Below are 24,978 nucleotides of genomic sequence, written 5' to 3'. Positions count from 1 at the left end.
GTAGAGAAGCTGTTGAAAAAATAGTAAAACTCATAAATATTTAAGCTGATTTTAAAAAGTAATAATGTTTAATTTTAGGAGAAACAGACTGCAGAAAGAAGAAAGGACTGGAGGCTAAGAAAGGAAAGATGTGAATTTTATTTCCCTATTTTATAGTAGTGTAAAGATAAGATTTAACCAAAACTTGAATTATAGTATATTGGGAAGATGGAGGGCAGGTAACTGGAGGATTGCTGGTGAAATATGGTACCGATATTTGAACTGTGCTACTGCAACAGAAAACTAAACTCCTCATTCTCCCTAAGGTTAACATATATTGTCTAAAACCAACAATGTAAATCAGGAAGAGTATACAGATGTTGGCTTCTAAGGTGGTGGGGTGGTACTGGGATTGAACCCTGGGCCTCAACATGCTAAGCACACTCTCCATGACCAAGTTATGTCCCAACTCCTAATGCATGAATGGTATATAGAAATATAGATGTAACAACCAGAAAAAAATGGATTAAAAACTGGCAAGGATTAAGGGATGATGCTTTTTGTCATATTTTCTTAGAAGACTTTAGAAAACATGAACATGGCCCATTTCCATGAATATAAAAATAAATTATAAAGAAAGTAGATTATATCATATATACATTTATGCCAAAAAATATATTTCTTTGTGTTTCATGTAAAATTGATATGAGGCCAAAAAAGTTAACACAATTCAACCCTGTGTAATTAAGTGTACAGTTTAGTTAACAGTTTTTCTTCTTTTTACAGTTAACCTTGTGCAAAATGTTGGGCTCTTACTTATTTTAGTGTTATACCTTATTCCACCAGGTTTAAGGAGCAACCATCTGAATTAATGGTGTTACCAATGGACAGCATCAATATAACATCATATACTGATGTCATATATCCATATTTATTCAAGCTTAAATATTAGAGCAATAAAGGCCAGAGGAACTGCTAGTAATTCAGCATGTTCCGACTCAGTTCTCAGGACAGTGGGTGTGGTGACAAGAGCCATCATGCATGAGGAATGTCACATCACCAAGCAAAAGTCTCTAAATCTGCATTATCAGTGGCGTGCTGAACTCAGACATGATTTATAAACGTTTCAAAAAATGCTTTCATTTCTTCTGAATTTTATTTCAATAAAGTAATCATTCAAAAATTTAAAGTGATCAAAATGATGGAAAAAAACAAGTCAAGTAATATCCTTGCAATTCCCCCTTTTATTTTCCTTCTAAAATAGTTTGATGTTTCAATACCTCTCTATAGCCATCACTGATTCGTTCCAAGCTGAGGGAATACACAAGGTCCCTGCCTCCCACAAAGAGTCGTTCTTGATATTCATCCAGCAGCATTGTATGGAGATCAAGAAATCCAAAAGGGCTATGAAATATTGATGTTCTGTTCAGATCCAAGAGCTCTGAAATGCAAAGAGATACATATACTAAACACATGAGAAAATGCAAATACCTCTTTAATAAACATTTTTCTCCTGACTGTATTTACAACCCTGTTGGAACTAACTAGTTAACAATCATGTTCTCATAGCTATAGACAACTTTGAACTTCAGTATTCAAAAAAGTTTAGAAATATATACTCAACCTTCAGTAGCAATGTAGGATTAGTTTCAGCCCCACTCTGCTCTGACACTAAAACCTAAGGATGATTAGTTTGCTTATATAAAATGGCATAGTTTCTGCATATAACCTTTGTGCATTCTTCTCTATATTTTAAATCATCTTGAGATTACATGTAGCACCCTAATACAATACAAATGCTATATAAATAGTTGTTATGCTTTATTGTTAAGGGATTAATGACAAGAAAAAAAGTCTTCGCATGTTCAGCACAGACAGAATATTTTTTTAAAAAAATATTTTAAATCCATGAATCTGTGGGGTGTGGAAACCACAGATACAGAGGGTCAACTATACAGTCAAACTGACAATAAATTAAATGTGTGAAAATTAAAATCTTTTACCAATTTATGAATCTAAAAATTTAAATCTAATGTAATAGGTAAGGTAAATATTCTATGTTTTTTAAACATTTATTTTTAAATTGTAGGTGGACACAATACCTTAATTTTTTTTTATGTGGTGCTGAGGATTAAATCTAGCATGCTAGGCAAGCACTCTTCCTCTGAGCCTCAACCCCAGCCCCAGTGTTTTAAAATAATAATAATAAAAAAAAATCCTTGACAATCTTTAATCTCCAGTGCTATGTGGAAAAGTCATTTTATAGCTTCTCTATGTATAACAAAATGCCAAATCTATATTAAACACTCTCAAAGTGTGTCCATTTAATTTTAGATGAACACCAACTCAGAAAAAAATGTTTCTACTTTAAATCAGTATTGAAAGCCACAGTCAAAATCAATAGTACAATTCTAAAAACTAATCAAGGTTACAGCTACACTGTTATTAACAGTGGGGGTTTGTTTTCCACAATTATGATTTTGCTAATGTTCATGCATTTATGCCTATGTCAGAAATTGCAAACTATGTGCTTTAGATATATATACTTAATTTTAAGGAATAAGAATCTGGAAAGCCTCTCTTATGTGTACATTTGTTTGTTGAAGCTATTTAATTACATATGGCAGTTCAATATTAAAGTTGGTAAATTAGACCATGAATGGTGAAGAGTTTCTGAAGAGGCCCATTGGAAATGTTAGTTAGAAGGTAACTTCCTTTTCCAAAGGTCAATGTCAAATGTCTTTGACAGAGAAGGTAGAACATTATTGACCAGAACACTAAAATATGGATGATAAAAGAAAATACAACAAATTGAGAGCATTTTATTCACTCTTCTATATCTTCTGTTTCTGAAAAAAAGATGTTTTCTTCTCCTCCTTTTAAAAATGTATTCCTTGTTTAAGTCTTTATTCTGCTGATGCCCAAGTTTTTCTGGAGTAGGATTAACTTTAAATTTAGAGTTTACAACTTAGGTATCTTTTATAAAGGTAAAATTTGAGATAAGTTGTTTATTACCTAAATAAAGAATTTGAGAACAAGTTGTTAGGGTGGGATGAAGAGAAAGTAGGTACTTTATTTGGAGAGGAAAAAAATAGGAATTTGACAGATTAGAATATCTTGAATCCTGGAACACAACTTTTTTTTCCATTTACTAATTTTGTCAAGGTAAAAATCATGCTGTTGTCCTTATTAAGATATTTACACATAAATGCACAGCTGGGATACAATAGCAAAACAAACATACAGATGAAAGCTATCAGCTGCTACCATATTTTGTCTTTATAAACATGTATGATTTCATATCAGTACCACTAAGTGAACTCTTTCCTATAAAAGTTTCCCCAGTTATACTGATAGTTAACTAAAATTTTCCAGTTTTTGTACTCCATGAAAATCATTACCTGGATGGGTGCAACTGATCAAAGAAAGGTCACATATTCACTACAATTAGCAGGATTCTAGACCACAGACTTGCCAATACAAAAAGGGGCAAAATTTAGGAGATTAAATTTGTTGAAATATAAAAGTAAAGTATGAAAGAATTCAAATATGAGGGCCCTACTCTAAAATATTACCAGGATGGAGTGATATATTTTTGAAGGTTTGCACTGGAATGGGAGGCAGACCAATCAGCAAAGGGGTTACTCCATGAGTGAATTCAATCTAGGGATGACTTTGCCTACTTCTGATGAGGTCATTAGTACCTTTGTTACCATCTACATGTGGAAAAATACACACTAACTTCTTCTTGTTTTTATGAATTGCCAGTTTCTGCTAAGCTTAATATAATTGCAATAGTCTAAAAGTGGTAGCTTTTATTTCTTCATCAGTAATAATATAAATTATTTATTAAATCATCAATCTTATTTTATTCTGATGTATTAACTTCTCTTCTGACCAGTCCAGCTTCTCTATGGCCAAATCTATACAAAGAGTTTACAAAGATGCACACATGTTCCTTTAGCTGCACTAAAGAATGCAAATGTAAAGACTAAAGAATGCAAATGTAAAAAACTGAAGTGTGCATTAGAGTAATGTAAATTTTGTAAATATCCACTTTTAGTGACTTTTACATTTTTTTTTCCCAAACAGTAAGCTACCACAGTGTAACCGTTTAAATAACCACTGTCATTTATTTCACTGATGGAAAAACTCAGGTGCCCAGAAATTTAATGAATATCTTACAGGAATATACTAGTATAATGAATAGAAAAAAAAAACTTTCAAATTACCCATAAAAACATGAGAATGAAAGCACAATGAATGTATATATCATCACCAAAATTCTTATAGACTGATAATCTTGAGAGCCAAATGCTGGTCCTGGCTTTGGCCCTTATTACCTATGGAAACTTGAAGAATCTCTTAACCTCTTTAGATTGGATTCCTTAAGTGTTAATATGTGTTCCACCTTTAAAATTCTTAATTCTTTGAATTGTGTTTTTAATATAAAGTTTATAAAACAATATAAAAATAAACAAACTCAACATGTATACGGTTTTACAGAGCCCTTCTAAGTACAGTGCTGACCCTATAATTTTGGAAACTTAAAAATGGGATGGAATGGTCAATGAACAAGTCTATCACATTTTCTATAAGCTTGCCTAAAAGGAAGTATTAAACACTCATTCAAAACTTTTCATATTTAAATGATTATAAAGTCAGATAATTGTTTTTGTTGTTACATGGAATTTTGAAGATTGTGTAGTTTGATTCATCCATATGGTCTCAGAAGAAATTTCTGCCAAAATATGTTAGGGTACATTAAAACTGAATATTATCACATGCTTTTACCAATAATTCAAGAAATTTCATTTCCTTTATGAAGATATTTCCTAGAATAATTTCAAACTTTTTTAAAAAAAACTTAAAAAACCAAAGGCCAAATCTTTTCCCTGATATGTGGATGCTAACTCACAATAAGGCAGGGGGGTGCAAAATAGAGGTACTTTGGATTAGACAAAGGGGTATGAAGGGAAGGAAGCAGGAATGAGAATAGGAAAAATAAAATGAATCAGACATTACTATCCTATGTGCATATATGATTACATGATCAATGTAATTCTATATCATGTACAAACAGAAGAATAAGGAGTTATACTCCATATATGTATGTCAAAATACATTCTACTGTCATGAATAACTAATAGACACATAAAAAATATGTATAAGTAAAAATAATAAAAATAAAGTCAAGAATATTATGTCAAAAAAAACCTCAATGAATGGGTGTAGTTTTCTTTAAACACTTTTAGAATATGAAAGAAGTGCACTGAATATTTCTGTTGCTCTTCACCCTGACCAATACCACAGAACAGAATGGTGTCAGCAGTTGAATTCCTAACTTCAGACTTTATAGTAGATATATTATTTCATAATCATAACATTTAGCAAAACATATCAATGCAATGGTATATATTTTCTTGTTTGTGATCTTTACTTTTTTCTAAGCCCTAAAACTCCTTCCCAGCTGGCTATAATTCTCTATCATCATTGACTTTGTCAGGATAAGGTGAAAGTATTCATTTGTGGGTAAGCATTTGTGCTGTAGACATAAATCTGGGATAATGAATACAGAGCCATTTTATATTAGAAGGTTTCTTTTTAAAAAAGATGCATGCATTTATTAGCTATTTATTTTTATTTATTCAATATCAAATTCATTGCTCTACTGTATTCATTCAATTATTTAACTTACTTATTCCCACAAAGGATCTCAGATTTCTTGCATAAATATATTCAATCAAATAAACATATATTTCTAGAGGAGACTGTAAGAGAAAAATAGTGAAATGAGAAGACTGGAATACATTTTAACAGTTAGGTCATCCTTTAGTATCTTAAAATAAATCCCTAAATTGATTGCAGGCTTCCTAAAATTCAAAGTAGAAGTCAGTATAATACAACAAAACAGAAATACAAGTTGTTTAGGAGGATTGCACGGTCTAAAGGACTAAGAGAAGGCTCTCCCAAGGTTGTTTAAAGGGAAATACTGAAAAATAACATGGTGGACCCTCAATATCACTATGAAATCATGTGTCATGTTCCACACCTCTGCTTACACATATTTACAAGCCTTAGTATAATACAACTGAACACATATTAAAATGCAGACTAAGAAAAGTAACTTTATGACCATTAGTGGCCACATGAGTCAGAAAATTAACTGCAACAAACAGAGATCAAATTAGGAAAATTCAAACCCAAAGATAGAAAGTCAGGCCCATGGTAATGAGCGAACTAACAGAAGCCAAAGGAAATGATCTCTGAGGAGATCCTCCATCTTTGCTTCTTGCTTGTCTTGATGCCACTGTTCACTGTACTTATTCCAAAGTGCTTCTTCATTAATTTGCTCATAGCCAAATATGTCTATTGGCACCCAATTATATACAACCTTCCAGCTTCCACCTCAACACTGTATGGTAATAATTCCTATATTTCTTAATTCAAAATCCTAAGGGAAAGAGCATATAATTATTTCAGCAGTGTCTATAATTCATAGATTTCTGGCTTCCTCTAGATTGGCTGCTTTGTGATCAATTATTCATCTATAGTTAAATGTGGTCCTTATAATTACGTGGAGCCAGAGCAGTCATTATGAAGCATGTGTTTCAATTCCATAGGCAAACCTATGCAATCTATCTTTACTCATAAGTAAATTTACAGTAGCACATTTGTTATAATCTGTATTTCTAGTAGACTGAATAATTTGACCTGCTGATTACAGATTCTCAACACAATCTTTTTACACGTTGGAGAGTATCTGCCACAAATAAAATCTGTTTTTTTTTTTAATTAGTTGATCTGAGCCATCTTCCCTAATAATAACTAGATTGTCAGAGTCACTCACACTATTAGAGAGAAGAGAATATTTTCAATTTCAGTCTTATCTACTTCATTCAAATGCAAGTCTAGGAATTAAAATATACTTTATTTTTAAAAAGCTGATTCCAAACATAAAATTAATTAGATGAAAAGAGTAAAGTTTGGCAAATCATGCAATTCAAATATTTTTTTAAAAGCAGAAACAAAATTATTACGGAAAATCTAAAGATATATAAAATATTATATATTATTCCATATTAACTAGACTCCACAATGTACCATGTGGGTGTTCTCATACACACAAGTAAGAAAAGTATGGTTTTTGGGAAAGATGGCCGCTGCGTACGGGGGTTGCTGAAGTGCTGAGCCTGGTGCTCAGAGCAGCGGCTTTAATCGAGACTTCGCGCAGCTTGTTAGAGCTCCTTTCACCATTAATCTGTAGTGGACCACCCTGCCAAGCAGCAGAAAAAACAAAGAGATTGAAAAAGAGACGCTTGGCTCCCAGACGCTTTCCTGCTCAGAGCCGCGGGCTCTTTGCGCCCATCTGCTTCCTCTTTCACTTCGCTCCCAGCAGAGAAGCTGAATGGGTAATCAGCAGTGGATTGTAAGTACCTGAGGCAAAGAAAGCTCAGTACACCCCGCCTTTTTTTTTTTCAATATTGTCTATACAGGGAGAGTTAGTGGATTGGGATTGTTGGCTGGGCTGTGGTTTCGGGGCCGAAAATCCACTCCGCGGGAGCCGCCATTTGCTTTCTACATAATGTCTTGATGGCCCTGTCTACACGGTCCAGCGGCCGCATCTAGAGACTGGAACTGGGCTGCGTGCCGAGCCCTGTCCTCCGAAGGCTGGACCACGGCCTCAAGTGCCTCGGTCGCCTGTTCCCTGCTGCACATTGAGGCAGAGCCTGCTCTGGGGTCGTTCGGCATCCCCCTGAGAGAGGACCCGTGCTCTGGAGGAGGGGGCTGGAGAGCCGCGGCGGCATCCACTTGGGCCCCGGGAGCTAGGCACCGGGCCGAGGAGCAGCGGAGGCCACGGCGGCACTGCAAAGGTCGCGGACAAGCACAGCGCCCAAGAGCGCGGCCCAGAGGTGGAGGCCACGGCAGCAGGGTTTCAGTTCTAGAAAACTGGACTGGAAACAGAAGCAGCAGTTTGTATAATCCCAAGATCTTGCTTATGCCAGGAAACTGTAAGGGTTACATGAATATCATTGAGGAGGTCTAACATGGCGGCAGGCGTGGAGAGATCAAGTCTCTGAACTCTTCAACTGCGCGGGCATAGGGAGCTGTAAATTATCTAAAGCATGTTTGCTCAGGATCACTAGGCAATGCTGAGCTGACGTGGAGCTAAGGCGTACACTTTGGGCCCCTCAGAAAACACACACTGAGCACGAATCTGCTGCATTCAAGCCCTGGTTCGCCTGCTTCTCGTGACTCAGCACTAAGGATCCCGGTGACATAACTAGTCGGCCCACCTGATTTCACAGAGGTAAAAGCCAACTGAGCACCATAGCCAGACCCAGGGAATAATGAGTGACGTGGGACTAGCGGCGCAGAACCCCCGGCTATCGCTCCCAACAGTGCTGACAACAAAGGTCCCTTGCACCAGCTACCAGGGGAGTTGCTACCTGAGGGCAAACAAATTCGCTGGGGGTCCTCAGCCCCAAGTCCTACAAACTTAGGGTCCGAGGGAGGCAAACAGAAAGGGTGTGCCCAGGCATCCATGAAAACAGGGCTCCCAGGAGCAGCAGACCCGGCATGTAGCCAGTATTGTGGTAAGCGGCACAGGTGAGCAGGGCCTGGATTGAGGAACCACAAGAGAAGGACCTAGGCACTCAGGACTGGAGACCCGCACAGTCTTTTGTCTTTTCATTTCTTTTCAATTTTCTTATTCCCCCTTTCTTGAATTCTACCTGCCTACACTCACTCTCTTTAGTGACTTCTTCCCTTCCCTTCTAATACCTCTCCTCCCAAGCATCAAATAAATTTATAAGAGTAAACAGTAACTCAGCAGTCAAACAGAACAAGAAGTATCATGAGCATAAAAAAGCAAGGAAGAAAAGGAGTACAAACAATGAAGGACAGCCTAAATATTCAGGAGGACCTGGAGTCATCAGAAAAATGGCCATATAAAGAATTCAAGGAACACCTTAGACAGATGGAAAGGAACCTTAAAGATCACATTGAAAATGAATTACATAAACAGATAAAAGAATAAGTTAAGCATCTCTATCAGGAGATAGAGATTATAAAAAAATCAAACAATAATTCTAGAAATGAAGGAAACGATAAAGCAAATTAAAAACTCAATCGAGAGTATCACTAACGGAGTGGAGCAAGTAGAAGCCAGAACGTCAGATAATGAAGACAAAATATATCATCTTGAAAAGAGTCTAGCCAACTCAGATAGGCTGGTAAAAAATCACGAGAAAAACATCCAAGAGATTTGGGATAACTTAAAAAAACCAACTTTACGAGTCATCGGAATAGAGGAAGGCACAGAGATTCATGCCAAGGGAATGAGTAACTTGCTGAATGAAATAATTACAGAAAATTTTCCAGAAATAAAAAAGGAAACAGATATACAAATTGTAGATGCATACAGGACACCGAGCACATAAAATCACAGGAGACCAACGCCAAGACACATTGTTATGAAGATATCCAATATACAGAACAAAGAGAAAATATTAAAAGCTACAAGAGAAAAGAGGCAGATTACATTTAGGGGTAAACCAATAAGGTTAACAAAGGATTTTTCATCATAGACGCTGAAAGCGAGAAGATCCTGGAACAACGTATTTCAAACACTAAAAGACAATGGATGCCAATAAAGAATTCTGTATCTAGCAAAATTAAGCTTCAGATACGACAACGAAATAAAAATCTTTCATGATAAACAAAAGCTAAAAGAATTTGTAGCCAGAAAACCAGCATTGCAAAGCGTCTTGAGCAGAACTCTACACGAGGAAGAAATGAAAAACAATAACCAAAACCATCAGCGGGAAGTGCCTCGGTAAAGACAGAGGATGGGGGGAAAGCTAATCATGGAGAAACACACTAAATTAGAAAAAAGAAAAAAGAGATAAATAATCAAACATGGCAGGAAGTACAAACCATATATCAATAATAACTCTAAATGTTAATGGCTTCAACTCTCCAATAAAGCGACATAGGCTGGTAACATGGATTAAAAAAAACAAATCCAACAATATGCTGCCTCCAGGAGACACATCTGATGGGAAAAGACATACACAGGCTCAAGGTAAAAGGTTGGGAAAAAATATACTACGCACATGGTCCTCGTAAGCAAGCAGGGGTGGCCATTCTCATATCGAATAAAATCGACCTCAAGACTAAGTTAATCAAAAGGGATAAGGAAGGACATTATATACTGTTAAAAGGAACCATTCACCAACAAGACATAACAATTATCAATATTTATGCACCAAATAATGGTGCTGCGACGTTCATAAAACAAACTCTCCTCAAGTTCAAGAATCGAATAGACCACAACACAATAATCATGGGTGACTTCAACACACCTCTCTCACCATTGGACAGATCCTCCAAACAAAAGTTGAATAAAGAAACTATTGACTTCAATATCACAATCAATAACCTAGACTTAACTGACATATATAGAATATATCAACCATCATCAAGTGGATATACTTTTTTCTCAGCAGCACATGGAACCTTCTCAAAAATAGATCATATATTATGCCATAGGGCAACCCTCAGTAAATATAAAGGGGTAGAGATAATACCATGCACTTTATCAGATCATAATGGAATGAAACTGGAAATCAATGATAAAAGAAGGAAGGAAAAATCCTACATCACATGGACAATGAACAATATATTACTGAATGAACAATGGGTTACAGAAGACATAAAGGAGGAAATCAAAAAATTCTTAGAGATAAATGAAAATACAGACACAATATATCGGAATCTATGGGACACAATGAAAGCACTTTTAAGAGGGAAATTCATCGCCTGGAGGTCATTCCTCAAAAAAAGGAAAAACCAACAAATAAATGCGCTCACACTTCATCTCAAAGCCCTAGAAAAGGAAGAGCAAAACAACAGCAAATGTAGCAGAAGGCAAGAATTAATTAAAATCAGAGCAGAGATCAATGAAATTGAAACAAAAGAAACTATTGAAAAAATTAACAAAACAAAAAGTTGGTTCTTTGAAAAAATAAATAAGATCGACAGACCCCTAGCCATACTAACGAAGAGAAGAAGAGAGAGAACTCAAATTACTAACATACGGGATGAAAAAGGCAATATCACAACAGATGCTACAGAAATACAGAAGACAATTAGAAATTATTTTGAAAACCTATATTCCAATAAAATAGAAGATAGTGAAGACATCAATAAATTCCTTAAGTCATATGATTTGCCCAGACTGAGTCAGGAGGATACTCACAACTTAAACAGACCAATATCAATAGATGAAATAGAAGAAGCAATCAAAAGACTTCCAACCAAGAAAAGCCCAGGACCGGATGGGTATACAGCGGAGTTTTACAAATCCTTTAAAGAAGAATTAATACCAATACTTTTCAAGTTATTTCAGGAAATCGAAAAAGAGGGAGCTCTTCCAAATTCATTCTATGAGGCCAACATCACCCTGATTCCGAAACCAGACAAAGACACCTCAAAGAAAGAAAACTACAGACCAATATCTCTAATGAACCTAGATGCAAAAATCCTCAATAAAATTGTGGCGAATCGGATACAAAGGCACATCAAAAAAATTGTTCACCATGATCAAGTAGGATTCATCCCTGGGATGCAAGGATGGCTCAATATACGGAAATCAATAAATGTTATACACCACATCAATAGACTTAAAGATAAGAACCATATGATCATCTTGATAGACACAGAAAAAGCATTTGACAAAGTACAGCATCCCTTTATGTTCAAAACTTTAGAAAAACTAGGGATAACAGGAACTTACCTCGACATTGTAAAAGCTATCTATGCTAAGCCTCTGGCTAGCATCATTCTGAATGGAGAAAAATTGAAGGCATTCCCTTTAAAATCTGGAACAAGACAGGGATGCCCCCATCACTACTTCTATTCAATATAGTTCTCAAAACACTGGCCAGAGCAATTAGACAGACGAAAGAAATTAAAGGCCTAAAAATAGAAAAAGAAGAACTTAAATTATCACTATTTGCAGATGACATGATTCTATACCTAGAAGACCCAAAAGGGTCTACAAAGAAACTACTAGAACTAATAAATGAATTCAGCAAAGTGGCAGGATATAAAATCAACACACATAAATCAAAGGCATTTCTGTATATCAGCGACAAAACTTCTGAAATGGAAATGAGGAAAAACACTCCATTCACAATATCCTCAAAAAAAATAAAATACTTGGGAATCAACCTAACAAAAGAGGTGAAAGACCTATACAATGAAAACTACAGAACCCTAAAGAGAGAAATAGAAGAGGATCTTAGAAGATGGAAAAATATACCTTGTTCATGGATAGGCAGAACTAACATCCTCAAAATGGCGATATTACCAAAAGTTCTCTATAGGTTTAATGCAATGCCAATCAAAATCCCAATGGCATTTCTTGTAGAAATAGATAAAGGAATCGTGAAATTCATATGGAAAAATAAAAGACCCAGAATAGCAAAAACAATTCTAAGCAGGAAGTGTGAATCAGGTGGTATAGCGATACCAGATTTCAAACTATATTGCAGAGCAATAGTAATAAAAACAGCATGGTACTGGTACCAGAACAGGCGGGTGGACCAATGGTACAGAATAGAGGACACAGAGACTAATCCACAAAGCTACAACTATCTTATATTTGATAAAGGAGCTAAAAACATGCAATGGAGAAAGGATAGCATCTTCAACAAATGGTGTTGGGAAAACTGGAAATCCATATGCAACAAAATGAAGCTGAATCCCCTCCTCTCGCCATGCACAAAAGTCAACTCAAAGTGGATCAAGGAGCTAGATATCAAATCAGAGACTCTCCGTCTGATAGAAGAAAAAGTTGGCTCCGATCTACAGATTGTGGGGTCAGGCTCAAAATTCCTTAATAGGACACCCATAGCACAAGAGTTAATAACAAGAATCAACAAATGGGAATTTCTTAAACTGAAAAGTTTTTTTCTCAGCAAGAGAAACAATAAGAGAGGTAAATAGGGAGCCTACATCCTGGGAACAAATTTTTACTCCTCACACTTCAGATAGAGCCTTAATATCCAGAGTATACAAAGAACTCAAAAAATTAGACAATAAGAAAACAAATAACCCAATCAACAAATGGGCCAAGGACATGAACAAACACTTCACAGAGGAGGACATACAATCAATCAACAAGTACATGAAAAAATGCTCACCATCTCTAGCAGTCAAGGAAATGCATATCAAAAGCACCCTAAGATACCACCTCACCCCAGTAAGATTGGCAGCCATGATGAAGTCAAACAACAATGAGTGCTGGCAAGGATGTGGGGAAAAGGGTACTCTTGTACACTGCTGGTGGGACTGCAAACGGGTGTGGCCAATTTGGAAAGCAGTATGGAGATTCCTGGGAAAGCTGGGAATGGAACCACCATTTGACCCAGCTACTGCCCTTCTCGGACTATTTCCTGAAGACCTTAAAAGAGCACACTACAGGGATACTGCCACATCGATGTTCATAGCAGCATAATTCACAATTGCTAGACTGTGGAATCAACCCAGATGCCCTTCAATAGATGAATGGAAAAAAAAATGTGGCATTTATACACCATGGAGTATTACGCAGCACTAAAAATGACAAAATCACGGAATTTGCAGGGAAATGGATGGCACTAGAGTAGATTATGCTTAGTGAAGCTAGCCAATCCCTAAAAAACAAATACCAAATGTCTTCTTTGATATAATGAGAGCAACTATGAACAGAACAGGGAGGAAGAGCAGGAAGGAAATATTAACATTAAACAGAGACATGAGGTGGGAGGGAAAGGGAGAAAAAAAGGGAAATCACATGGAAATGGAGGGAGACCCTCATTGTTATACAAAATTATATATAAGAGGTTATGAGGGGAATGGGATAACAAACATGGAGGGAAATGAATTACAGTAGATGGGGTAGAGAGAGAAGATGGGAGGGGAGGGGAGGGGGGATAGTAGAGGATAGGAAAGGTAGCAGAATACAACAGTCACTAATATGGCAGTATGTAAAAATATGATGTGTAACCGATGTGATTCTGCAATCTATATTTGGGGTAAAAATGGGAGTTCATAACCCACTTGATTCTAATGTATGTAATATGATATGTCAAGAGCTGTGTAATGTTGTGAACAACGAATAAAAAAAAAAGAAAAGTGTGGTTTATTAAGGGATTATAATATATCAGAAACTGAATGCATTTTTTTCAGAGCCTGAAATAAATAATGAGGTAGAATGAAAAGTTTTCCAAATGTATGGTAAATTTGATTAAAATAATTCAAAATAATTTCATAGTAACATCATCAACAGGAACATTTGGGATATTATGAATTTCAATTTTATTTACTATTAGTTCGTAATTTATAAAAAGTCTCAAAAAAACTACAGAATTTTTCATGTTGCTTTTAATTACCAATTTGTGTGTGTGGGGTTTTGTTTGTTTGTTTTATATTTCTTAAATGGTTTTACCTGATTTGTTGCAGAGTTTCAAAATATATTGAAAGTTCTTTTGTGTGTTCAAGCATACTAAAGGCAAAATAAAGGAGCAAGAAGCTTTCCTCCCTTTTCAGATTTTTTTTTTTTAGGGTTAGAGCCAGTACTTTAAGTTATATTAATGATTTTAACCCCAAATCATAGTCTATGGACTTGGCATATTTACCAAGGAAGGGCTAATGTCTTTATCCTTTTGCACTACTGCAAGCTGTCTGGATGAAAGAAAGAGAAATACAGGAAAAGGGGACAAAGAAACTCTAACCCCAGGTAATCTCCAGAAAACACAGTACAAATAATAGATAGTGCTGACTCACTAAGAAGGAGGGAGCTCATCCTACTCTAAAAATAACATGAATTACTTGGGGAGGAAAGGGACAAAGAAACAAGACGAAACTGAAATGCACCAACTTAAGAGTTCATCCGGAAATTTTCTAAAGAGGGAACTAATTATTATAGCTAAGCTGCATGCTAATTATCAGCTGTCAATGAAGATATACACTCAGGATTTAGTTATTTCCTCTCATGGCCTTTCTTTGTAACCTGCAAAGGACTTAGTTTTAAAACTCTCTGACATAAATACGCTACAGAGACAGAATTCTACACTTTGTCAAAATATATTTAAATTCCACACCTCCGTGTGTAAGATGGGGGAGAAGCAAGTACGTATTTTCCAACTCTCAAACAAAAAATAGATTTTAAAGATAGAGGTGTTTCCTTCTTAAATGAACACTTTTTAGTCCACTGTCACCTGCCAAGTAAGGACTTCCCAAAGCCCAAGACTATAACTAAACTTGTCATTACTTTCTGAATCCATTATTTTATTCTATGTGTGTCTTAAAGTTAATTCAACTGAAAAATATTGAATTGTATGTGTGTGTGTGTGTGTGTGTGTGTGTGTGTGTGTGTGTATAAAGCATTATTAACAAAAGTGGTATATGGAAATAGCCATTAGAAATTTTTTTTAACTTCTTAATGGTAAAAAAAGAAGATAATTTCTTTTTTTTTAAAGAGAGAGTGAGAGAGGAGAGAGAGTGAGAGAGAGAAAGAGAATATTTTTTTTTAATATTTATTTTTTAGTTCTCTGCGGACACAACATCTTTGTTGGTATGTGGTGCTGAGGATCGAACCCGGGCCGCATGCGTGCCAGGCGAGCGCGCTACCGCTTGAGCCACATCCTCAGCCCCAAGAAGACAATTTCTTATAACACAATTTGATGATTTTGACAGATCTAACTTGTGATCATTAATGATTTGTTATAATGTAGAAGCTAACTGTTGAAAAGTAAAGAAAGTAAAGGTTAGGGATGTAGCTCATTAGCAGAATATTTGCATGTGTGAGGCCCTGGGTTCCAGCACAGTAAAGCAAAACAAAACACTACACAATTAACTTTGTAAAAAGTGTAACAGGAGATGGCTCAATGATTCGTTGATTGCTCTGTTAGCAGCGGCTAGCCTTTTATCTATTCCCTGAAATTTAGATTCTTTCTCACAGTCATTGGTATATGATAGGTATTGGAGTGCTCCAAGATTTTCCATCATAAACCACTTCTAATAAAAGTAAAATTGTTCAAACATATGTAAGAATAATCTAGTGTTAAACAGTCATTATTTCTTTAAAGAAACATGATGCATGCAGAATTTTAAGATTCCTTGTTCTCATCCTAGGTAGATTATAATTATCTAGTATTACACATTGGTCTCTGAACTCCTCTATGAACAAGAGGTCACCACGGGACAAGTTTGGTATTATCTATGTATTACAGGTGTATATATGTATGTACTCAAATTATCTAAGTGAAGAACATCAAAGAATATAAAATAATACTCCCTAAAAGCCAGTGATTTAAATATTTATTTATGATTTTCAGCTAAATGTTTAATTATGAGTATATTTTATTTCACTGGAGGCCAAAGGAGCAAGTGCCATGTAAACAGCCTTCACAACTGAGCCTACACTCTTGCAAGTACCAGAGTACTTTCTTCAGCATCTCTTAGGGCCTTGTAAACTAGAGCATGTTGTTCAAGATGTAAGTAGAAGGCAAAGCTTTTAAGAGCAATTATAAGACGAGATTTACTTGAAAAATACCAAATGTATTTTGGTGTGCATAATGGCCAGAAGGGGGCAAGAGGTGATAGGGAAGTTTGAAGACTATTTATTTATTATAATAAGCAAGTGGGGTGAATGGTAGTAGCAAAGTGCATTGCAGAGATAGAAATATATGGCCTAAATGGAGTAAGTATATATATGAAATTTTACATAATTAAAGTAAACATTTTTTCATTTAAGTTTTTTAGGCTTGGTATAACACATTTTAATTAAATTTAGTGAAAAAAATTCAATATACATTGAAGATCCATTGTGTTTGGGACAAAATTAGGGTTTTGGAGAAAAATTAAAGATTGATATAAACCTGTAAAAATTACACAATCTGATTTTTATATCATTCATTTTTTTATTTTTGTAAGTTTATTTTAGTATTAAGAATTCTCATTAGTATACTTGATAAAACTGGGCAAAATTTACTTTTTTTAAAGTAAATACATTTTATAGTTCAAAACCCAAAGAATATCAAGGTTAATAATGATAAACTCCCTCCTAGATACCTCCTCATCTGGTTCTCAATCTGGTTCTATCCTCTGTCTGATTCTGTCTGGTTCTCAATCCTTTATCTTCAGGGGCTTAATTCTACTTTCTTGGGCACTCTTTCAGATTTACTTATGCATATACAACAAATAAGATGTATAGATCCTGGGCTGGGGAATGTAGCTCATTTAGAGAGCCCTTACCTAGCATGCACAAAGCTGTGGATTTGATTTCCAGCAACACAAAATATATAGATCTTTATAAACTCTCAACTTTATTATGCACAAAGAGAATAATAAAATAAGCCCCTTTCTGTACCTTGTTTTTCTTTACTGAAAATATCTTGGAGGTCTTTATGTATCAAAATATAAAGAGGATTCAGTTGCATACTCTTCTACTTTTGGATCACTTATGGAAGGCATTTAAATTCTTTCAAATTTTCCTATTAAAATAACACTAAGTATACTTGTAGGATAAATTTTTAGAATTAAACTTGGTGGCGAAAAGATATACGAATTTGTAATTTTCATCAATATGGTCAAACTTGCCTCCACTGGGATTATATCAGTTTAGAACTCCACTACTAAAGGTGAGACTATAATGTACCTCCTTAGCCTTAACAACCACATAATTGAAGTTTAGGATTGTTGCTGGTTTAATTGGGGAAATATAAATTTAATGTGAATTTTTAGTAAAGTTTTAGGCATCCTTTCATATATCTTCAGATATTTTGGTTTTATTTTTTTGTTATTTTCTCACAATGTCCATTGTGCATTTTTACTTTGTGTTCTGTATATTGAAAGAATTTTCAAGCTGTTAAGTTTTATGTCATGTGAAGACATGGTTGAGAGATGAAAGAAGATGGGTTCTTAAATGTACACAATTGTGCTTCAACTATGTTAGAAAGGTATGTTTAATGTGCTCTTTTTTAACTTCAGTAAGCAGAGCTAATTCTCTTTTTTCCTCATTAAATCTCCTCTTCCATACTGTTAATTCTTGATTACCCAGGATAATTAACTAGTTTGACAATTAACACTTTTTTAAAAAGCTGTATTTGAAATCACACACACAATATTATGAATCAGAAGTGGATAAGGAGCATTTTCAGTCCTCTAAAGTCTGAATTTGGATAAAAGATAAACTCCTAGGCATACCTATTCATCTGGACAGTTACATGGGAATAAGAAAGGTGCAGTTTTGCTCACAGTGGAAAAGATTCTTTCAGTTGGAAGAAAAAATTATTCACTCCAAACCAACCTTTAAACCCCACACTTGAGAGTGCGTTGGTTTCTGGACATTAAAAAGTTTTATAATAAGAGCTCTTAAATATTCAGTCAAAGCAAAAGTTAAGGAAGCAAAGAAAATGTATAATTCTGTAATGTTTTCCATTAAAACAAACTTAGAAGAGGGGAGAAGGATAACAGGTTTCTAAAGTCCTACAAAATGCTTTCAGTATTACAATAGTTAGTATGTTATAGGTCTGACCATCATCCAAACACCTGCTTTTCAATATGTTCAAACAGAAATTGTGAATGGTCTGTTGTTACAAAGCTTTAGTTATATTTGTTTTATTTACTTACTTTTAAAGTTAGATGTGTAAAAAGAATTCATTGCACAGTAATACTTTTAAAGCCAGTTTTTCTGGATTGTGCCCTTTCACAGATTAGATCCCACATAATATTTTAAGCTTAACAATAGAATACTACTGTTTTATAAATTTACTGTATACTCTTTCTTAAAATTATGTTTGAGACAAATGGATAACTGCTTACTTCATCATTTGTTCACATTAACACATATATCCAACAATTCTTTCTTCCATCACTTTCCAGAATGCATTCTGTAAGATGCTTTTCCACTTGGGAACAAAGGTGAGCAATGGGGCTGAGGATGTAGCTCAGTGTTACACCACTTGCATAGCACATGCAGAGCATACAAAAGATAACTAATGTGCGCATAACTGTAATTTATTATAATTAGCTGTTATTTAAGTCATAAGTACAATTCCAGTTTTATCTTAATTCAGAAATGTGCTGTAATAAAACTAATGTGTTCTCTACAATCTATATTTTAAATTGAAGTCATGCTAAAAAGTTGAATAGGTCTATCATGTATTTCTTCATTTTACATTTGATTATTTTAGTGATAGGAGTAATATATATATATATATATATATATATAACTTATTAATACATAGTATAATTTCTTATGTTTTTGTTGGAATTTTGTACATTTCTCTAAAAACAATTTCATTGACCTTTGATTTACAGCATGTTTTCTTCAACAAATAATCCATTACATAACATCAAAGATGCAAATAAACTAAAAATGTAGTCACATTTTTGTTTGTCCTTATGCACTACTTGATACTTGATATCTTTTTCAAAGTACTATGACTCTCACATTTTACCTCCTATCTTTTTTTTTTTAATATTTTATTTATTTATTTTTTTAGTTCTTAGCGGACACAACATCTTTGTTGGTATGTGGTGCTGAGGATCGAACCCGGGCCGCACGCATGCCAGGCGAGCGCGCTACCGCTTGAGCCACATCCCCAGCCCTTTACCTCCTATCTTGATAAACATCCAAATCCATAATAATTTAGCCAATTGCCTACTTGCTATCTTCTCTTGAGTCTATCAGGCTTCTCAAGTTTAACAAATGCAAAATTAGCTCTTGATTTCCATAGACAAACCCACTCCTCTCCCATTCTTCTACTCTGTAGATGGTTCTTCAACCATTGGTAAAAATCTAGGATTTGTCTCGATTTCTTTTTCTCTGAAACCACACTATCCATCCTTAGAATCACCACAACAACCACTTATCTGGACCACTAGAAGGGCCTCCTGTTTTCTTGTTTCTACTGACTATATCTCCTGAGACCACCTCCATTATTTTATCTCACAGTTGCCACAGTGATCCTTTCTTTAAAAACACAAATGGGGCCATGGTATTGCTCCTTCTGCTTAAAACTCTCTAAATGCTTTGCAATGCTCTTATATTAAAATCTTGGCTCAAAGTCTGGTTTGATCTGTCAGCTACTTCCCTTCCACCCTGAGTTGCTTCAATTTCTCTTCTGCTCACAGAACTACAGGGCTAGGGCTTTGGAGCATGGCCCTGATTTTCCTTCTGTCTCTACTTATCTGGCTCCTCACCCATTTTGGTTCCACCCTCCCTAAAGCCTTCCCACTCTAAGGAATCTTAAGATCTCACCCAAGCATTCTAAGTTGCACCACGGTTTTTAGATCCTACATTGTATGCATGCTATTGGATTTGTTTTTTCATTTGTTTGTTTTTTCTTTGCTTACATATTTTCTCTTTTTTGACAGGAAGTTCCTTAAAAGCAATATGTATGTATGTGTGTGTGTGTATATTTTATATATATATATATATATATATATATATATATATATATATATATATATATATAAATTTTGAACACTAGGATACCCCCAAGTTTAGGCCATTATTTAGTAGGCACCAGAAAAAGATATATTTAATAAACTTTTCTGATTCTCAACTTCCCCATTGTAAAATGAGGATAAGGATCATAATATCTAACTAGCAGAGATCCTGTTAAAATCATATGATCCACAGTAGCTAATGAGCAGCCAATAAATATGATTTTTTATGTCTCTCCTTTGATGTTGACCGACTACCAGATGAAGGCAATGAGTGAAAAGTTTCCCTGTAGAAATAGATATCTCTTAATTGTGTTCTGTCGGTTGGAGATGATTACTCTCGCAGCTCATCATATAGGCTGAAAGTTAAATAGTAAATAGTAAATGTCACATGTACACAATTACTATGATTAGAATAAATAGCTAATGTGTATTTTAAGTTAAAAAGCTTAATTTCCTACCAGCAAAAGTCTGAGTTAATTTTCTATTCTTTTTATTTATCCACACCCATCACAGCCTGCAAGAGAAAAATCGTCTTTATTTTCCCAAGAAATTTGCTTCATTTCTTTATTATTTATTTATTTATAAATTCAATGTACAACAAATTATGCAATTCTATCTCCACCCTACCATTGAAATTTAGATCCTAAGTCCCAGAAAAGCAGTCAAAAATTGTTCAAACATTTTATACTATTACTACAAAATCTTGGATTTTTAAGAGCTTCCTAGTACTTAACTTGGAAGCTGTTTTGTAAGGATAGGAATAAAATTGTCAATTTCTACAGAGGTGTATATTTTGACATGGTGTTATACTATTAGAGCTAGATAGTCCCTTTATTCTCTTCTCTTGACCTCTATAAAGATCCTCAACCTCATCTTTATGAAAATAAAGCCTTCCCTCAACCCATATCATTTAATTCTGCTAAACATTCTTTCTCAAAAAAAAAAAGAAAGAAAGAAAAAGAAAACTTCCCCATATACTATGGCTTTGCAATCTGACACACCAAACATTCATACCTTTAAAACGATGTAGTTTTAAGACTGACATACTACCATAAATACTGTGTTATACTGTATAATTTGGCACTTTCTCTATCAACATCACATCACATTTCCTCATAGTTACAGAGTGATGGAATTATAACTGAATTTCAAATCCAGAAAGAGTGAAGGGCAACTTTGTAATATTTTATATCCTGTTAACTCAAAGGAAATTGAACCTACTCCCATTAAATGAGAAAGAAAATAATACTGTTGGTAGCTAGATCTGGACATAGAAATGAGATTTTGTTTTATTTACATTTTTTTTGATTGGTTTGGAAATGCTGGACAACCACTAACACTCATTCACTTTTAAGGGACAGGCCTCAATTACCACAAGGGCTGCCATGTGAACCAGATGCCTCTAGTAGGTAATAGGCCCCCTGGTAGGTGGGTTCCCTTAAGATGTGCTAACTAAGAGAAACATGAAGAGAGAAGACATTTGCTGATGACTTTCTTTCACAAAAAGCTGCCTTAGTGACTAAGCTGCTAACAAATTCTTCTGTTTTCCTTTTCTGGCAGTCTTCAATTAGCATTGATTCACTTCCTAGAAACCCCTGTTGTTTACAACCTGTCACAAGGCAAATAGCACCTAAGAAGACCACCCATATTTTCTCTGGAAACCAAGAAGGAAGAGCAACTATATTCACAGGAAGGCTGTGTGTGGTAGGTACTGTATGAAATACCCAATCTGCATAATTTAATTTACCCTCACATCTCTCAACAATGGAGGCATTGGGGTCCCTATTTTACAGACCTGGAAACAGGCTCACAGAAAGACAGAAATTTCCTGAAGCTACACATCATTTAAATATTGGTATTTCTGGATCTAAAGCATCATTTTGCTTATTACAAGTGACCATAACAGGAGAGATAGTATAAATTCTATAGAGGTTTCTTTGTGTATTAAGACTAGTCATAGGTTTTTTTTAATGATAAATTTCCAAAAGTATATTACAGGTTTTTCCTGTATTTCATGCCCTTATCAAATAACACTTATCCTTAATAAATAATCACTGATACAGTTGGACGTAGCCGCTTTTTTTTTAATTTGAACCTCAGTCTTTTCTCATAGCAGGTCTCATAATCCTAAAGACTATCTTATGGAAATTACATTGTAAAACCCAATCAAAACTCACAGGGAAAAAAAAAAGTGGGCACAACAATACAAAGAAAGATAAGGTGAAAATAAAATGAATTTCCTTAAAAATAAAAGATAATTTAAAAATGAGTCAAGACACCCGTTTTTGTCCCAGTATTAACACTAAATATAACATTATGAGGGAACTATATTTTTAAGTATCAACTTCCCCATTTTTAGAATCAGAGGAGTGGATGCAATCATCCCTAAGGTTCCTCTGTTCATGAACATCACAAACTGTATCATCTCCAATTATGGAGAAAATAAATTGGAAGTCTCTACAGTATGCTCTCCAGAATTTTTTTAATTTGCTAATTCTTACCAAACATAAGAAATACAGAATCAATTCTACCAATATAAAAAGAGAAGAAGCAATGATAAAGGTACAATTGCATATCTGTTGAGTTCTTGTGAAGCTGTCAGGAAAGTATACCACTATGGGCACAAAAAATAATGAATTTATTCTTACTGATCTGTTTTCCTATAATTTTAACAGGTTCAAATATAAGCAGACAGCAAGACATCACATATATTCTAACTTCATACCTGCATACTTATCTAGAGAATGAGAAATTTAACTTAATTCATGCTAAAATTAGAACTGAATGATTTGACTAAACCTTTAGAAACTAAAATGCATCACATTCTTACTCAGGAAACAAGTTGGCAAATGTGAATACCTTTCCACATACTGAAGACAAGACAATGGATGACAAATAAGAAAAAGCTTTCAAAAGTTGGAAGGCATTTTTTAAAATTTATTTTTTATTTATTTTTTATTGGTTGTTCAAAACATTACATAGTTCTTGATATATCATATTTCACACTTTGATTCAAGTGGGTTATGAACTCCCATTTTTACCCCGTATACAGATTGCTGTATCACATCAGTTACACTTCCACTGATTTACATATTGACACACTCATGTCTGTTGTATTCTGCTGCCTTTCCTATCCTCTACTATCCCCCCTCCCCTCCCCTTCCCTCCCCTCTTCTCTCTCTATCCCCTCTACTGTAATTCATTTCTCCCCCTTGTATTATTTTTCCCTTTCCCCTCACTTCCTCTTGTATGTAAGGCATTTTTATAGAATAAAATAAAATATCTAATATAGAACTCAATGGATAAACTTCAAACTATAAAATGAGTTCTAGTTAATAAGCAATTTATTAATGGAGCAAGTTGAAAGAATAAGATCGTAAGTTCTGTGTTGAAAATGAAGGACCAGGTCCTTACATTCTATATTTTAATGATAAGGCTGCCAATCATGTCCTTTAAGAATCAAATGAATTTCTAAAAATATCATTCCTGCCAACTGGAGAAAAGAGTAAAATGCAGGAACATGTAGCTGCCTCACCCCCAGCCCCCAACTCTTGTCAGAACAGATGCTTGTACCCAGGTAACTGGCCATCTATCATCAAGTCAAATATGATCTTAAAAATTCCTAGATCTTTCTGGCAAGGTCACTGCCCCTATCTGAAAAAAAAAAAATTCCATATGAAATTGGGAACAGGAGGTCAATTTTCTTTTTCTGTCATTACCAAGAAAAAGAAGCCTTTGCCACTAGAAGGGAGCAAATGCATTAACCCCCATGACTGGTAGCCCCCATTCAAAAGGGCGATGCAATTCATTACAATGCTGTGGTTAATGACTGCTGGGATTTATCACCTTAGAACAGTGTGAGTGAGAGAAAGACACAGATACAGAAGAACAATACTAGAGACATATAACAGCTGAAAGTGAACTTAGGGAGGGGGAAAAGCAAGTAGGCAGGATACAGCCTTACACTTCAACAATACTTTTTTTTTCACTTTGCAAGAGGGAAAAAAAAAAGATGACAAAAAAAAAAAAACTGACACAAATAGCCTCGAGAAATAACTGTTTTAGTTTCAGTTCTTATGAGAGAAATTTACAAATTAGGAGACATAATATTGAGGTATTGAAAACTATTGAGTCTTAGTCTGCTTTTGGTAAACATTGATTTCAATTCTTAGAGTCTCCTGATTTTCTGTATAAATATTTTTAAAACTTACTTGTACCTAAATTATTAAGTTCCTTCAAACAGCTAAAATAGTTAAACTGAGAACATTTTACAAAATAAAAACATTAACTAAATGGTGACCTAGTTTACTTTAGCAAAGTAGGATTACTAACAGAAGTTGTCACTTCCATAAATCACATGTAATAGTCACAATATTTACCTCATTTATATCTTTTATATTCTCTGATATGCATAATATGTGTGGCATCTTAGAAAGTATTTTATGATAATAATGTCTACAGTATTTGATTTTAAGAAGGCAATTAATTAGT

At 34.7% G+C, this 24,978-nt stretch overlaps 1 protein-coding gene across 1 annotated transcript in view; it reads right to left on the bottom strand.

Annotated features, from left to right (window-relative positions):
• SEMA3E (semaphorin 3E) overlaps window positions 1-24,978 on the bottom strand; it is a 256,690-nt gene that overhangs the window by 112,644 nt on the left and 119,068 nt on the right. Inside the window, exon 2 of the mRNA XM_081288174.1 lies at window positions 1,260-1,420. Within this exon, the coding sequence (XP_081144300.1) occupies window positions 1,260-1,420 (161 nt within the window). The remainder of the gene's footprint in view (window positions 1-1,259; window positions 1,421-24,978) is intronic.

The sequence above is a fragment of the Spermophilus citellus genome, assembly GCF_964194105.1.
Source record: "Spermophilus citellus genome assembly, chromosome: 3".
Taxonomy (NCBI): domain Eukaryota; kingdom Metazoa; phylum Chordata; class Mammalia; order Rodentia; family Sciuridae; genus Spermophilus; species Spermophilus citellus.
Note: the sequence above shows the minus strand (reverse complement) of the source record. Positions and strands in the feature narration are given on the sequence as shown.